General features: G+C 38.9%; 1 protein-coding gene across 3 annotated transcripts in view; it reads left to right on the plus strand.

The window, feature by feature from the left end:
- KLF5 (Kruppel like factor 5) overlaps positions 1–9,215 on the plus strand; it is a 22,674-nt gene extending 13,459 nt beyond the window's left edge. For all 3 annotated transcript variants that reach the window (XM_025364688.1, XM_025364686.1, XM_025364687.1), the window contains one exon: positions 7,387–9,215. In XM_025364688.1, the coding sequence (XP_025220473.1) occupies positions 7,387–7,565 (179 nt within the window). In that variant the 3' untranslated portion in view covers positions 7,566–9,215. The remainder of the gene's footprint in view (positions 1–7,386) is intronic.
- The last annotated feature ends 6,328 nt before the right edge of the window (positions 9,216–15,543 follow it).

Genomic DNA, 15,543 nt, shown 5'->3' on the forward strand with positions numbered 1-15,543 from the left:
AAAAAAAAAAAGATTTCCTTTCTACGTCTTTGCTCCAAAGTCATTTTTCATGGAATATATTAAGTATAGCTTTTGATTTTAAAATCTCAATAATATTTGGCTGGGCCTGGTGGCTCACACGTGTAATCCTAGCTCTTTGGGAGGCAGAGGCAGGTGGATCACCTGAGTTCAGGGGTTCGAAACCAGCCTGACTAACATAGTGAAACCCTGTCTCGACTAAAAATACAAAAATTAGCTGGGCATGGTGTCTCATGCCTATAGTCCCAGCTACTTGGGAGGCTGATGCAGTAGACTCGTTCGAACCCAGGAGGTGGAGGTTGCGATAAGCTGAGATCGTGTCACTACACTCCAGCCCGGACAACAGAGCGAGACTCTGTCTCAAAAAAATAAAATAATAATAATCGATAATATTGACAATAAAGATATTTTCATTGTAGGTACTTACTAAAAGGAACATTCAATGTTCTGAACATTATTAGTTACTCTTTTTTTTGTGTGTGTGGAACTGTGGGAACAGGGTAAAAGGCTTTTTAGGAAAACTGTATACAAAGGTTTTCACTTTGGGCCTTAATGGATGGAGATCTTACAATGTGAATCGAGAAATATATTAATAGTGGTTACATGTGTAATCTGTTTTATTGGTAGAGGTAACCCAGGCAAAAACTTTTTTCAGGAAGAGATTTAGGACTCAATGGTTTTTTGAGTCTCTATTTGAAACCTATTTCAGAGGAAGTATCACATTTGTGTTAGATTTTATTAAACATTCTTTTCATTCTTTTCAATTTTTTCATTTGCAGCTTTGAAATTTATTTTCTGTATTGATAATTTCAAACAGATTTTTTTTTTTTTTTTTTTTAAGTAGTAGCTTAAGAGACTTGCTGGTTCAGACCCCAGGAAAGGTATTTATGAGCATGAAAGCTCTTAGAAGCAATTTCTTTTTAATGACTCACTGGGAAGATTAAACTTTGCTTTTAGGACTTGTTCTTTCATCTGAAAAACATTTACATAGGAAATTGATTAAACATTGTTTAGAGATGATAAAGCTTATCAAAGGTTAAGAAGTATAATTTGATTCAGCAAATATTTTTTACTGGTTTTGTGGAGAATCCAAATACAAATAATCTCTTCTTGCCCTTTTATTCTTAACCTAGTGGGAGAAGATCGTTCATAAATGGACTAAATAGAATTGCTGGAGTGGAGATAGAAGTAATTAGTCTTGAAAGTAGAGAGTAATGTTTTTAAAAAATAATAATACAGTCACCCAAGAATTTGGCAGATATTTTTGGTCCTATAGAATGTAGTAGCTGTTTACTTGATGACCTACATCATTTCTGGTGAAAGATTAGAAATAATGTCCTACTTTAGTAAAAGTCCTCCGTAGCAGCGTTCCTAGTCTGTTAGCCAGTATTATTTATATTCAAAGATCTCAAACAACAGCTCTTACTAAGGATAAGTTACAGTTTTAGTAGGACACAGTAGGTAACTTTTACCAAAAAATACCTATACAGAAGAAGAAATTTATTTTTGGCTACTTTATGAAAAGGTAAACCTTTACGAGTTGGGAGGAGACCTACTAGTCAGGGTCACCATGTGAAGTGCAAATTAAAGGGAAGGTTATCTAGTACTCATTCCATACTGGGAAAAAATGAAAATAGAGGATTTTTCTGTTTTGCTTCCCAAAAAAAGATGAAATTCTTCGACACTTTTTAATGTCAGTGTGAACTCCCATAGTAAGAAAGTGAATCCGAGTGTTGTCTCGTTGTCAGGAGACTTGAAGAATTGGTATTTCATTTCATTAACTCTATTAATGACAGGGGATAGTCTTCATAATGTTTACTGGGAACCCTGAGGAGAAGTAGCAGTGGTTCAGGAGTCCAGAGATTCCAGACATCTGCTAGGATGTAGACTGTAAGTGTAACCCCTGACATCGTGTTCCCACCTATTCCCTCTTTGGGTTTGGCAGATCAGTGCTTTCTGACCCTGGGAGAAGTCCCCTCACTGCCTTTGACCGGCACTAGGGCTCTAGTATGCCTTGCTTTCCTGAAGTCCAGTCCAGTTCTACGTAGGAAAATTTGTTTATACAGAGTTTATTTATCCCTGTATAACTTCAGAATGGACAATAACTGATTCTGATTATTTTCTCCGGAAGAGGCTCAAAACATGGTTCTCACCTAAAAGCATATTATCTGATTACCCTCAGTGGTCCTAGGCAGGGCAAAGCCAGGCAAAGCCCTGCTGCAGGAGGGTCCACAGAAGAAGAAAAAGCTGACAGCCTGAAAAGAACCTTTTATGCCTTCCCTCCTTTTCATTAATCAGAATAACTGAGTTGTTTTCAAGATGCATTAGGGAAAGTGTGGCATTACAGCAGGAATAGAAGATAGTCTCTGCCCTTGAAGAACTTTAAAAGCTAGTTAAGGAGGCAAAATACAAGTATTCGAAGCCTTCCTAAAGCAGTATATGTGCAGGTGCAAATCGATAGCTCAACAGAAATTTAAGTGATGGGGATACAGAAAAGTGAAATGATTTCTCCTGGCCTGTTCAGAGGCTTTCTAGAAGGGGTGAGGTATCGGACTTTAAAGAAAGTGATAAACATGAATTGAGGAGAAAAGGAAAGGAATTTCTCTTTCATTGTTTTTTTTTTGTTTGTTTTTCGTTTTTGGCAATCAGCTTCCCTAGGTTGAATGGGCACAATATTGATGGTGTTATCTGGTAAATAATTAGATGCATTTACAAATGCTAATCATACTTTTTTTTTTTTTTTTTTTTGAGACGGAGTCTGGCTCTGTCGCCCAGGCTGGAGTGCAGTGGCCGGATCTCAGCTCACTGCAAGCTCCGCCTCCTGGGTTTACGCCATTCTCCTGCCTCAGCCTCCCGAGTAGCTGGGACTACAGGCGCCCGCCACCTCGCCCGGCTAGTTTTTTGTACTTTTTAGTAGAGAAGGGGTTTCACCGTGTTAGCCAGGATGGTCTCGATCTCCTGACCTCGTGATCCGCCCGTCTCGGCCTTCCAAAGTGCTGGGATTACAGGCTTGAGCCACCGCGCCCGGCCAATGCTAATCATACTAATCTTTGATATGGACCTTCTGTTCCAAGTATAGGAAATCTGTGACAATGAGTTTTTAATAGAAGGTGTTTGGATGGAAAATTACCGGCATAGATATAAAAATATGAATTAGTGAACTAAAATCATCCTACTTTATCTCTTTTCTTAGATACCTAAATCATTCTCCTATGAATTTCTTTAATAAGTGTTTCCTATTTTTTTCCCTTTTGGTTTTTAGAAGCAAATCTAATAGCCTGTTTCAGAGACTAAATTTCGTAAGTCTCAAATGATGGGAAAAATCTAATTATTATTGAATTGCATGAAAATATTTTTCTCTTGAAATAAGAGCTCATTTTGAGCTTCAAGGACTCTTAAGTTCTAAGAGTTTAGATTAGGTTGAAATAATTTATTCTACTTTAAAAGTTTACATTGTTTAGGTTCCCAGAACAAGATACAGATTTTTAAGTTCTTTGAGGCCAGAAACTAAGTCTTATTTGTGTTTTGCAAGGCATTTAGTACAAGTTACACCTTCACTAATAAACAGTGACTTTAATTCTCATGGTATTTTAGTTTTTATTGATTGAGTTGTCTTTTAGTCACCAGAAAGGAAACCGATGTACAAATTTGCTACAATAAACTTAAAAAAAATTATCTAAAATAACTTTTAAGATAAATATTTCCATCAGTGATTTTTGTTCTTTCGTTAGAAGAATCTATGTAGAACATTTTAGGGTAAGGCCTTGGTATGAGTCTATTGAATGTGTTCAGCAGAGCAGAGAAAATTCCCATTCCATTGTGATAGGTTCAGAAGTCATTTTAAAATCTGTTCAGAGGGGGGAAAAAAAAAGACAATTTTCAGTTTGTTGCTGAGGATTTTTAAAATGGCTTACAAACATGTTCCACTAACCCACTGAAATTCAGTTACCCTGGGGGAAAGGAGCTATTGTTAGGTGTTAGGTGATACCTGGGAATTGCCAATACCTGACTGAACAGTGCTCAGGACCCCGCAGGTCCCACAGAGGCTGGCTCTGCCAAGTTGTGCCCTGTGTTTCAGATCATCTGGGGTGCAAGGCCTGCTGTGATTCCATTAAGCCATTCCTTGGCTGACCTTCACAAGTGGCTTTAGAATATGGAAATAAATTTGAACAATATGTATGTGTTCCTTAAATCATTCAAAGAGAGTGTATTAGTGTTTGCTAATGGAAGATTTAAGTGGAACATTAAGGAAAAGTGGCAGACCGGGATTCTTAATGTGGAGCTCATCGTTTTGCTTCTAACTCACGGGGTTATTGTGAGGAAGCGAGAGAATGAGAAGCACCTCGCTCTGGAGTATGTGCTCCATGGCTGCTGGTGCCTGCTCCCTTTTCTTTTTACTGGTAATGTTTCTGCTTGACATTTTTGTAAAGTATGTTAATGACTTTATCAGCATGGATAGTATGTATGTTTAACTTGAACATAGTTTTCAAAGATTAGAGATTCTAGCAAAATACTCCTGTAATTTAAAAACAGAATGAGAAAACACATACTTTGAGATAAAGTTGGAGCTTGTTTTCTGTGCTGTACAAACTTGTCACTTTTTTCTTTTTGCCTTTGGAAAGTTTCACGTTAACAGCATGAGAACTTAAAAATACAGTTGATGTTGAAAGAGCTTAACTAAATATTTTAAATTGGTGGTATTGGAAAGAGATTCTGTAAAAATCCAATTAAACTTTTGAAAGCTCTATCCTGTTGAAATATAACTTAAAGGAAGTCAGTTTGGTTTCCCAGAAGTACTGTGCATAGTGTTTCTGGCTGAGGAAGAAAGGCCCAAGTCTGCTGTTTGGCCAGAAATTGGGTACCAGCTTCCTCTACGATGTTTTACTTGAACGGTGTTGACACTTGAACAAATCCCATAGAAACTGCCCCAAGTGGGGGATAGTTGTCCTTACTTTTATGGTAAGACTTGGCCCCAGTAACTAACATTCCAGACACTGGTAGTATTATTGGCTGAATAATCTATAGATGTGCATAAATTGAGAGCAAAACCCCAAATGTTTTAGAAACTTTAATGGCTACCGTATTTCAAGCAATCAGTAAAGTAAACTTTAAAAAATACTGGTGCAGTTTATTGCTTCATAGCCAATAAAAATAGTGAACAAAAAGAGTCTAGTGTCCCTTGTTTCTTACATAAACTCTGAAAATTCAGTTCTGCTATTTAATTATTAAATTCAAAAGACTAGAATGATTTCTTTTAAAATTGGGAGCACTATAGGAATTTTTTTCCTTGTCTCAGACATCAGAAATAGCTTTTTCTTTCCATTAAATGACAGTAAAGTATTTAACCAATATGTTTGTTTCTGTGGTTTACTTTTCACAGGGAACAAAAACTAATAGTACTGTGCAAAATTATCTTTTGTGATGATTTGCATCTATAAATGTGATATCTATATTTACTACTGGTGTTAAAATATTTTTATATATCAAATATTTTATGTGATTGTAAGTGCAAGAACGTGATCTATACTTTGTTTCATAAAAGGCTTGAATGTCTTAAGTTAAATTTCTGGTTCGAATTTCCTATGAGGGGAGGAAAAATTCTAGAATTGAGATGTGCGTTTTTAAAGTGGATTGATAGGAATCAGAAAGGGAATTAAAACCAAAACTGTCTGAGTCAGAGGCAGAGGAGAGAAGAGAGGAAGTATGGCACAGCAGTTCCATACTATGGGAAATGCAGGTGAAATCTGAAGGGAAGGAAATTGGGACCACTTTCATGTGGTCTGTTTTGGCACTTTCTTCTTTGTCCCTATGGGATTTTGTCTGAGAGTCAGAGTGGTTATCAGGACAACGAAAATATTAACCACAAATTGTAGAAATCTCAGTTGATGAGGACAGGGTCTTTTAAAGTTTAGACTGACTTGGTTAATCCTACAACTTCCTGAACATGATACTGCTAAATTAGGCAGAAAGGTTGTGCAGTTTCTGTTTCGTCAGAACTAAACAAGTGTTCAAAGCAACTCTGAGGTTGCTCCCTCTCAGAAGAAAACATTTTTGTAAGGGAGTTTAAGAGGTAAAAAGGTATCTGTATGAAACTCAGCAGTAAGCCAATAATACTTTAATGTACAAATTTATCTCACAAATTCTTATCAAAAAAATAAAATTCATAGAAAATCATAATATCATAAATGTAGGAACTGCTAGTTAATGCTCACTGAAAGAACGTTTTGGTATTTATTCCTACTGGAATACATGATCTCCAGTAGGATTCATTCACCAACAGCGAATTAAGACTACATTATGAATATTTAGTAGTTTTGAAAGTTAAACAGCTGGCAAACTTTGGAGAGCATTAGGAATAATATACATTACAAGATGGGAGGGAGGAACATACCAACTCACTACTCAAGGGAAGAGAACTGTGGATGAATGGAATGGGTAGGTTGAACAATTTCAGACTTTCAGAGGTATATTACACATGTAAGCTCCATGAGGCCAGCCGTTTTTATTTTGTTAACCGTTGTATCGCAAGTATTTGGGACAGTTCCTGGCCTATAATAGATGCTTGGCGAATTGTTTATAGAATGAATTTTGGGCGCAACACTTGACAAAGGAAAACTAAATACAAGTCAACAAATGTCACAGTTGTTACAGTTGTTTCATGGTCTAACCTTTTTACCAATGTGAAGTTATCAGTACCAGAGTGTTTTGCTTCAGTCTGCAAAAAGAGGGTGTGAAGATGTGTGTGAATCTCAAAGAGTGAATGCCCTAATAGTCCATTTTGGAGGCCATGTGTTCAAGTGAACTGATTTATGAGCTGCAAGCTTCAACCTGGCTAATTTAGAAACATCTAGTACCAGTTTCTGGTTAAGCAATTGTGGTACATGAAATTCATTGTATAGGTGATGCGTGCAACAGCTTCTGAATTTTTTCCTCCCTCATCCACCTTACAGCCATTAGTCCTATAATAATTTAATTTGGGTTTGTTGGTATAGAAACTGTATTTGCACAATAATGATAAAGCCACTCAGGCTCATCTAGTCATTTCCTGGATTTATGTGTGTAGGAGTACATAAAAATAAGGGCACTGAATCATTTCGCATTTGCCTAAAATTGCTTTTCTTCAGTTGTTCAAAGGTACACAAAATGCTTTTTTCTTTATAAGGTAAAAAATACTTGGAGGTTATAAGAAATAACTCTTAACTAGCTTACTCTGAGTGGCTTTGATATGTATTTACTCATAATGGAATTCATGAGCTTTCCTTCCTTCGCTTGGCCAAGATTTTTTTTCTTTGAAATTCCTTCTCCAGTGTTATCTAGGATGTTTGCATTACAAGCAGGCCGCCTCACCTCCTTTGTTCGTTGTCACAGGTGAAAAGCCATACAAGTGCACCTGGGAAGGCTGCGACTGGAGGTTCGCGCGATCGGATGAGCTGACCCGCCACTACCGGAAGCACACAGGCGCCAAGCCCTTCCAGTGCGGGGTGTGCAACCGCAGTTTCTCGCGCTCCGACCACCTGGCCCTGCACATGAAGAGGCATCAGAACTGAGCGCTGCCCATGCCACCCGACCCGTTCCAGGTCCCCGGGCTCCCTTTCAAACAACAAACCTAACTGTTCCTATATATATATATATATATATATAAAAAAAGAAAGAAAAGAAAACAACAAAAACTGGAAATGTATATTTTGTATATTTGAGAAAACAGGGAATACATTGTATTAATACCAAAGTGTTTGGTCATTTTAAGAATCTGGAATGCTTGCTGTAATGTATATGGCTTTACTCAAGCAGATCTCATCTCATGACAGGCAGCCACATCTCAACATGGGTAAGGGGTGGGGGTGGAGGGGAGTGTGTGCAGCATTTTTACCTAGGCACCGTCATTTAATGTGACAGTGTTCAGTAAACAAATCAGTTGGCAGGCACCAGAAGAAGAATGGATTGTATGTCAAGATTTTACTTGGCATTGAGTAGTTTTTTTCAATAGTAGATAATTCCTTAGAGGTATACAGTGTACCTGGCAATTCACAAATAGCCATTGAACAAATGTGTGGGTTTTTAAAAAATATATGAGTTGCCTATATTTGCTATTCAAAATTTTGTAAATATGCAAATCAGCTTTATAGGTTTATTACAAGTTTTTTAGGATTCTTTTGGGGAAAAGTCATAATTCTTTTGAAAATAACCGTAAATACACTTACAGTTAGAATTTGTGGTAAGATACCTCTCAACATTACCAAAATCATTTCTTTAGAGGGAAGGAATAATCATTCAAATGAACTTTAAAAAAGCAAATTTCATGCACTGATTAAAATAGGATTATTTTAAATACAAAAGGCGTTTTATATGAATTATAAACTGAAGAGCTTAAAGATAGTTACAAAATACAAAAGTTCAACCTCTTAAAATAAGCTAAACGCAATGTCATTTTTAAAAAGAAGGACTTATGATGTCGTTTTCACATATGACAATGTTGCATTTACGATGCAGTTTCATGTACCGAAACGTTGAATTGATGATGCAGTTTTCATATATCGAGATGTTCGCTCCTGCAGTACTGTTGGTTAAATGACAATTTATGTGGATTTTGCATGTAATATACAGTGAGACACAGTAATTTTATCTAAATTACAGTGCAGTTTAATCTCTTAATACTGACTCAGTGTCTGCCTTTAAATATAAATGATATGTTGAAAACTTAAGGAAGCAAGTGCTACATATATGCAATATAAAATAGTAATGTGATGCTGATGCTGTTAACCAAAGGGCAGAATAAATAAGCAAAATGCCAAAAGGGGTCTTAATTGAAATGAAAATTTAATTTTGTTTTTAAAATATTGTTTATCTTTATTTATTTTGTGGTAATATAGTAAGTTTTTTTAGAAGACAATTTTCATAACTTGATAAATTATAGTTTTGTTTGTTAGAAAAGTTGCTCTTAAAACATGTAAATAGATGACAAACGATGTAAATAATTTTGTAAGAGGCTTCAAAATGTTTATACGTGGAAACACACCTACATGAAAAGCATAAATTGGTTGCTGTTTTGCTTCTTTTTCCCTCTTATTTTTGTATTGTGGTCATTTCCTATGCAAATAATGGAGCAAACAGCTGTATAGTTGTAGAATTTTTTGAGAGAATGAGATGTTTATATATTAACGACATTTTTTTTTGGAAAATAAAAAGTGCCTAAAAGATGTATGTTGTGCTTTTCTTCTTTACCTGCAATAAAGGGTCTGATCAGGGCAGTTAGTGAGAAATCAATTCCACACATTTGTAGAAGAGCCACAGTGAACTCGTATGTACTTAAGACAGGGATTTATTTTTTGAGACGGAGTCTCGCTCTGTCACCCAGGCTTGAGTGCGGTGGCGCTCACTGCAACCTCCGCCTCCCAGATTCAAGTGATTCTCCTGCCTCAGCCTCCCGAGTAGCTGAGATTACAGGCGTACGCCACCACGCCTGGCTAATTTTTGTATTTTTAGTAGAGACAGGGTTTCACCATATTGGCCAGTCTGGTCTTGTGAACTCCTGACCTCGTGATCCACTCGCCTCAGCCTCCCAAAAGTGCTAGGATTACAGGCATGAGCCACTGCGCCCAGCTAGGGGATTTATTTTTTAAATATAATTGGCATAAAGGGAGTCACAATTCACGAATCTGGCCACATAATGCGCGAGACCACCGTCAGCATCCTTGGTTGAAAACAGCATACAGTTAACTTGCATGTCCTAGTCTGGAGATTTTGTCGTCAGAGGAAAGCAAAGCAAGAATTGGTGTAACACTTAAAAAAAAAAATTTATAATTTGGTTTTATTCCGCAGCAACAAGTACACCTAGAACCTACATCTTGGTTTCTTTTTTTTTTTTTTTTTTCTTTTTTTTTGAGACTATCACACAGGCTGGAGTGCAGTAGCGTAATCTTGGCTCACAGCAACCTCCACCTCGGGTTCAAGGGATTGTCCTGCTTCAGCCTTCTGAGTAGTTGGGGTTACAGGCACGTACCACCATGCCCAGCTAATTTTTGTATTTTTTGTAGAGATGGGATTTCACCATGTTGGCCAGGCTGGTCTCAAACTCCTGACCTCAAGTGATCCACCCTCCTTGGCCTTCCAAAGCACTGGGATTACAGGCTTCAGCCACCACGCCCGGCCTAGGTCTCGTTTTTTTTTTTGTTGTTGTTTTTGTTTTGAGGCGGAGTCTCGCTCTGTCCCCCTGGCTGGAGTGCAGTGGCGCGATCTCGGCTCACTGCAAGCTCCGCCTCCCGGTTCCCGCCATTCTCCTGCCTCAGCCTCCCGAGTAGCTGGGACTACAGGCGCCCACCACCGCGCCCGGCTAATTTTTTGTATTTTTAGTAGAGACGGGGTTTCACCATGGTCTCGATCTCCTGACCTTGTGATCCGCCCGCCTCGGCCTCCCAAAGTGCTGGGATTACAGGCGTGAGCCACCGCGCCCGGCCGGTCTCGTTTTTATTATTACTTTTAATTATACTTTAAGTTCTGGTGTACATGTGCAGAATGTGCAGGTTTGTTACATAGGTATACACATGCCATGGTGGTTTGCTGCACCCATCAACCCATCATCAACATTAGGCATTTCTCCTAATGCTCTCCCTCCCCCAGCCCCCAACCCCCTGACAGGCCCCAGTGTGTGATGTTCCCCTTCCTGTGTCCATGTGTTCCCATTGTTCAATTCCCACTTACGAGTGAGAACATGCAGTGTTTGGTTTTCTGTTCTTGTGTTAGTTCGCTGAGAACGACGGTTTCCTAGATCTTGGTTTCTAATACCATTGTCCAATTTTTTAAAAAAATAAGCTCCTTAGAGAAACAGCTGATTCTAAGACTGGAGTGGGAAACATGCCAGTCCAGAGCATCCTGTAGTGTAAGAAAGTGATATATCAGAAGGAATATAGGAAGCGATGAAAAAGAAAACGCGGCTGGATACGGTGGCTCACACCTGTAATCCCAGCACTTTGGGAGGCCAAGGCAGGCAGATCACCTGAGGTCAGGAGTTCAAGACCAGCCTGGCCAACATGGTGAAACCCCATCTCTACTAAAAATAGAAAAAGTAGCCGGGCGTGGTGGCAGGCACCTGTAATCCCAGCTACTCAGGAGGCTGAGGCAGGAGAATCACTTGAACCCAGGAGGCAGAGGTTGCAGTGAGCCGAGATCGCGCCACCGCACTCCAGCCTGGGGGACAAGAGCAAGACTTCCTCTCAAAAAAAATAAATAAATAAAGTGAAGAAAAATCAGTAGTATCACTATTACATATTCTCACAATAAATGTTATGGGGGAGGGATCCCCAGTGTCCTCAGATCTGAAGTAAAAACTGCAGTTATGTATTTTGGCAACATGTTTATTCAGTCTCATTATTTGACTACTTACTCTTCCCAATCATTGGAGTAATATCTAGCTCAAGAATATTACACACTTTATTCCTTTGCCACAACTTTTTCCCTCCCTCCCTCCCTTCCTTTTCTTTCTTTCCTTCCTTCCTTCCTTCCTTCCTTCCTTCCTTCCTTCCTTCCTTCCTCTTTTCTTTCTTTTCTTTTCTTCCCTTTTATTTCTTTTTCTTTTTGAGATAGAGTCTTGCTCTGTTACCCAGGCTGGAGTGCATGGCATGACCATGGCTCACTCCAGCCTTGACCTCCCAGGTTCAAGCAGTCCTCCCATCTAAGCCTCCCAAGTACCTAAAACTACAGGTGTGAGCCATCATGCCTGGCTAATTTTGTGTGTGTGTGGAGACGGGAGCCTCCCTATGTTGCCCAGGCTGGTCTTGAACTCCTGGGATCAAGGAATCCTTCTATCTTGGCTTCCCAGCTTGTGATTACAGGTGTGAGCTACCGTGCCCACCCCTGCCCTGAAACTTCTTAGATTCTTTTTGTGTTTCAGCTCTAATTGATTGATAAGGAGATGTCAAAAAAATTACTTCCTATTTCTGTGTGAATTGACTTAAACCACTGCAACAATTGAATACATCTAATGTTTGCCAAATTTCCTCTCATATTGCACTGTTGATACAGTGTTGGTGTTGGATTTTTGATAAGGTGTGTGAACATGAAACTGTGATTATAATGCAAGCAAACATGTAATGCCTTGTGTATTTTTAAACAGTATTATTGAGTTTTCAAGGGAAAATGATTTTCAAAAGGCAACTATGCCTAACCAACTTTTCAAAGTTGCAAATAATTTAATTGCTTATCATTGTTATACTCATTAAATGACTATCTGGGTTCAAACATATTCTGACTGTTTATCTGTAAACAAGCTGCAGCAATTAGACAAAACTTGAGCAATATACCAGGTTCCAAGTGTAATTACGTGACTTGATTTCAAATAAGTAATGTTTTGGGGTTAACTATCTTCAGTTAATTTTTATTCTCCCCACTTCTAAGTTATCTTGTTCTGCTTCATTTTGTCATTTCATTCTTACATTGCAGCTCACATTAAGTGTGTCACTTTATGGCATCCAATTAGAGAATCCTTAGATAAACATGACCTGGCCTGCCTACATAAAAATATTTTTAAAAATCTAGCTAAATTCCTTTTCCTATCTGTAACTAAGCCCACCAGACCTTTTTGGATTAACTCGTGGGCTGTAACATAACAAAGAAGGGCTTTATTCTCTATTACTAAATCTGGTCCCTACTTTGAAGTTAACCAAATTCTATCTTTGGTTAGATTCTTGACTACAGTGTGAAACTAATCAATGGGAGATTTTTTTAAAATTACTCACACTGAAGTGATAGGTGACAAAACCTGGAAATTTATAACTGTTTTAACAGTGACTATTAAGACAAAAAATACAGTGGTTCATGCCTGTAATCCCAGCACTTTGGGAAGTCAAGGCACGAGGACTGCTTGGGCCTAGGAGACCCTGTCTCTATAAAAACTAAAAAATGAGCCTGGCGTGTGCTGCGTGCTTGTAGACTCAGCTACTTGGAGACTGAGTGGGAGGATCTCTTGAGCTCAGGAGGTTGAGATTGCAGTGAGCTGTGTTCACACCACTGTACTCCAGCCTGAACAACAGAATAAGACCTCAGCTTAAAAAAAAAAAAAGAAAGAAAGAAAGAAAGAAAAGCACAATAAATCCCATTAAAGTTATATATGATTGGAAGAGTTTTGTTACGTGAAAACTCAGAAGTTTCATTTTTGTTTGTAAATCAGCAATCTTTATTCCATCTGTCCCTTTCAGTGCATGTCGTCCCATGAAGGCATTTGGTATTATATAAATGGTAATATTCTTCAATATGAAGGTTAAAGCTTAACGCTATTTGGTACCCAAAGACATTGAATGACTATATATATATATATATGCATATACATATATATGCATATATCCACTCACAGAATCTCGCCAATTGGAACTTGGCGTACTGCCCAATTTTTGTCTAATTGCTATAGTTTGTTTACAAAGAAACAGTAGGAATATATAGATATTGAATAGAAACTCGTATAGACTTCTAGGTAAAGATCTAGCCTTCAGAACTATTTAACAGCTACTTTCATGAAGGAAACAACCCCCAAATCACTTTGTTTCAACCAGCAAGATCCTGCCCAGGACAAAATTGGATGAATAAAGATGACAGTGGCCAAACTCCTGAGTACTGTCCCAGGAACCTCCAAAGACATGCCATGGAGTCAAGTGGTGGCACCTCTTGCTATCTAAAGTTTCAAGAGACCTTCACCCATTGTAAGCATCTAACGCAAGATTTCTTTCAAATGAATTCCTCAGACACACTTGTAGGAAAAGGGCCCTATGGTTAAACAAGGGCCTGCCAAATCTAGAAGATTCACAACACATGCTGGAATAATAAAGTCTCTGAGGTGTTCTGCAATAAATAAACTTAAACCAAAAAAAAAAAAGACTGTTAACAGTTTAAGTTGTTAATTCTTTAGTTCCCCACTTCTCTTCAAACCCCAACAAAAACACACTTTGAATAGGGAATACTCAGTTAGTCCCCACCCAGTGGAAGAGTGAGGATTTAAAGGCTTATTTTCTGGAGAGGGGAAAGATACAGCATTTCTAAACTGAATAAACAAGCCCTAGTTTCTAGCACGGTGGCTCATGCCTGTAATTCCAGCACTTTGGGAGACCAAGTCAGGAGGATCATAAGAGGTCAGGTGTTCAAGACCAGCCTGGCCAACATGATGAAACCCTGTCTCTACTAAAAATACAAAAATTGGCCAGGCATGGTATCAGGCGCCTGTAGTCCCAACTACTCAGGAGGCTGAGGTAGGAGAAATCGCTTGAACCTGGGAAGTGTGGAGGTTGCAGCCAGCCGAAATTGCGCCACTGCACTCCACTCCAGCCCAGGAAACAGAGTGAGACTCCGTCTCCAAAAAAAAAAAAAAAAACCAGCCCCAGTTGAGGACAGGAATGCCAAACAGAAAATTAGAAGGATTAAATGAATGTATGCATATTGGAGGCTAAGCTTTTTTATGCAAACGAATGTTTTATGTACTCATTAACAAAGTAATTAATGTAAATTACATTCTGATAATGTAAAATATAGTGTATTTGTTAGACCTCAAAAAAGAATCTATAGCATTAACTCAATTTAAGATAACTGGTAAGGCTCTTTAAATTGTTTAGGAGGCTGAGATTTTTTTCTCTTCTTCTCTTGGTTCCCAGAATGCTGGAGACCAACTCTTTATCAAGGCAGGAGGCTGGAAGAGTCTTTGGAATGGACCAGTCCAAGAGAAATAAGTAAATATATGGAAAATCCCAAGTTCTCCAATAAAATGGCCCAGCCAGATCATTCACAGAGAAACCTACAGATGACTAGACCCACACATGTGCTCAGAGCTTCCAATCAACTCTTTGGTTCCTCGCTGTTAAATGTTAACAGATGACACGCTACAGTGGCTCATGCCTGTAATCCCAGAACTTAGGGAGGCTGAGGTGGGTGGATCACCTGAGGTCAGGAGTTTGAGACCAGCCTGGCCAACATGGTGAAACCTTGTCTCTACTAAAAATACAAAAATTAGCCGGGCGTGGTGGTGGGCGCATGTAATCCCAGCTACTCCGGAGGCTGAGGCAGGAGAATCACTTAAACCTAGGAGGCCAAGGTTGCAGTGAGCCGAGATCGTGCCATTGCACTCCAGCCTGGGCAACAAGAGTGAAACTCCATCTCGAAAATAAATTTTAAAAAATAAAAATAAAAATGAAGAAATATTAATGGACAACTAAGAAATAACAGATATCTGAACAAACCATTTAACATGAAAGATAGAGATAACACAGAGGGCCGGGTGCGGTGGCTCACGCCTGTAATGCCAGCACTTTGGGAGGCAGAGGCGGGCAGATCACAAGATCAGGAGTTTGAGACCAGCCTGACCAACATGGTGAAACCTCGTCTCTAGTAAAAATACAAAAATTAGCCGGGCGTGGTGGTGGGCGCCTGTAATCCCAGCTACTCAGGGGTCTGAGGCAGGAGAATCACTTCAACTCGGGGGCTGCAGTGAGCCAAGATCTCACCACTGCACTCCAGCCTGGGTGACAGAGTGAGACTCTGTCTCAAAAAAAA

This window comes from Theropithecus gelada, chromosome 17 (genome assembly GCF_003255815.1).
Source record: "Theropithecus gelada isolate Dixy chromosome 17, Tgel_1.0, whole genome shotgun sequence".
In the NCBI taxonomy this organism is placed as follows: Eukaryota; Metazoa; Chordata; class Mammalia; order Primates; family Cercopithecidae; genus Theropithecus; species Theropithecus gelada.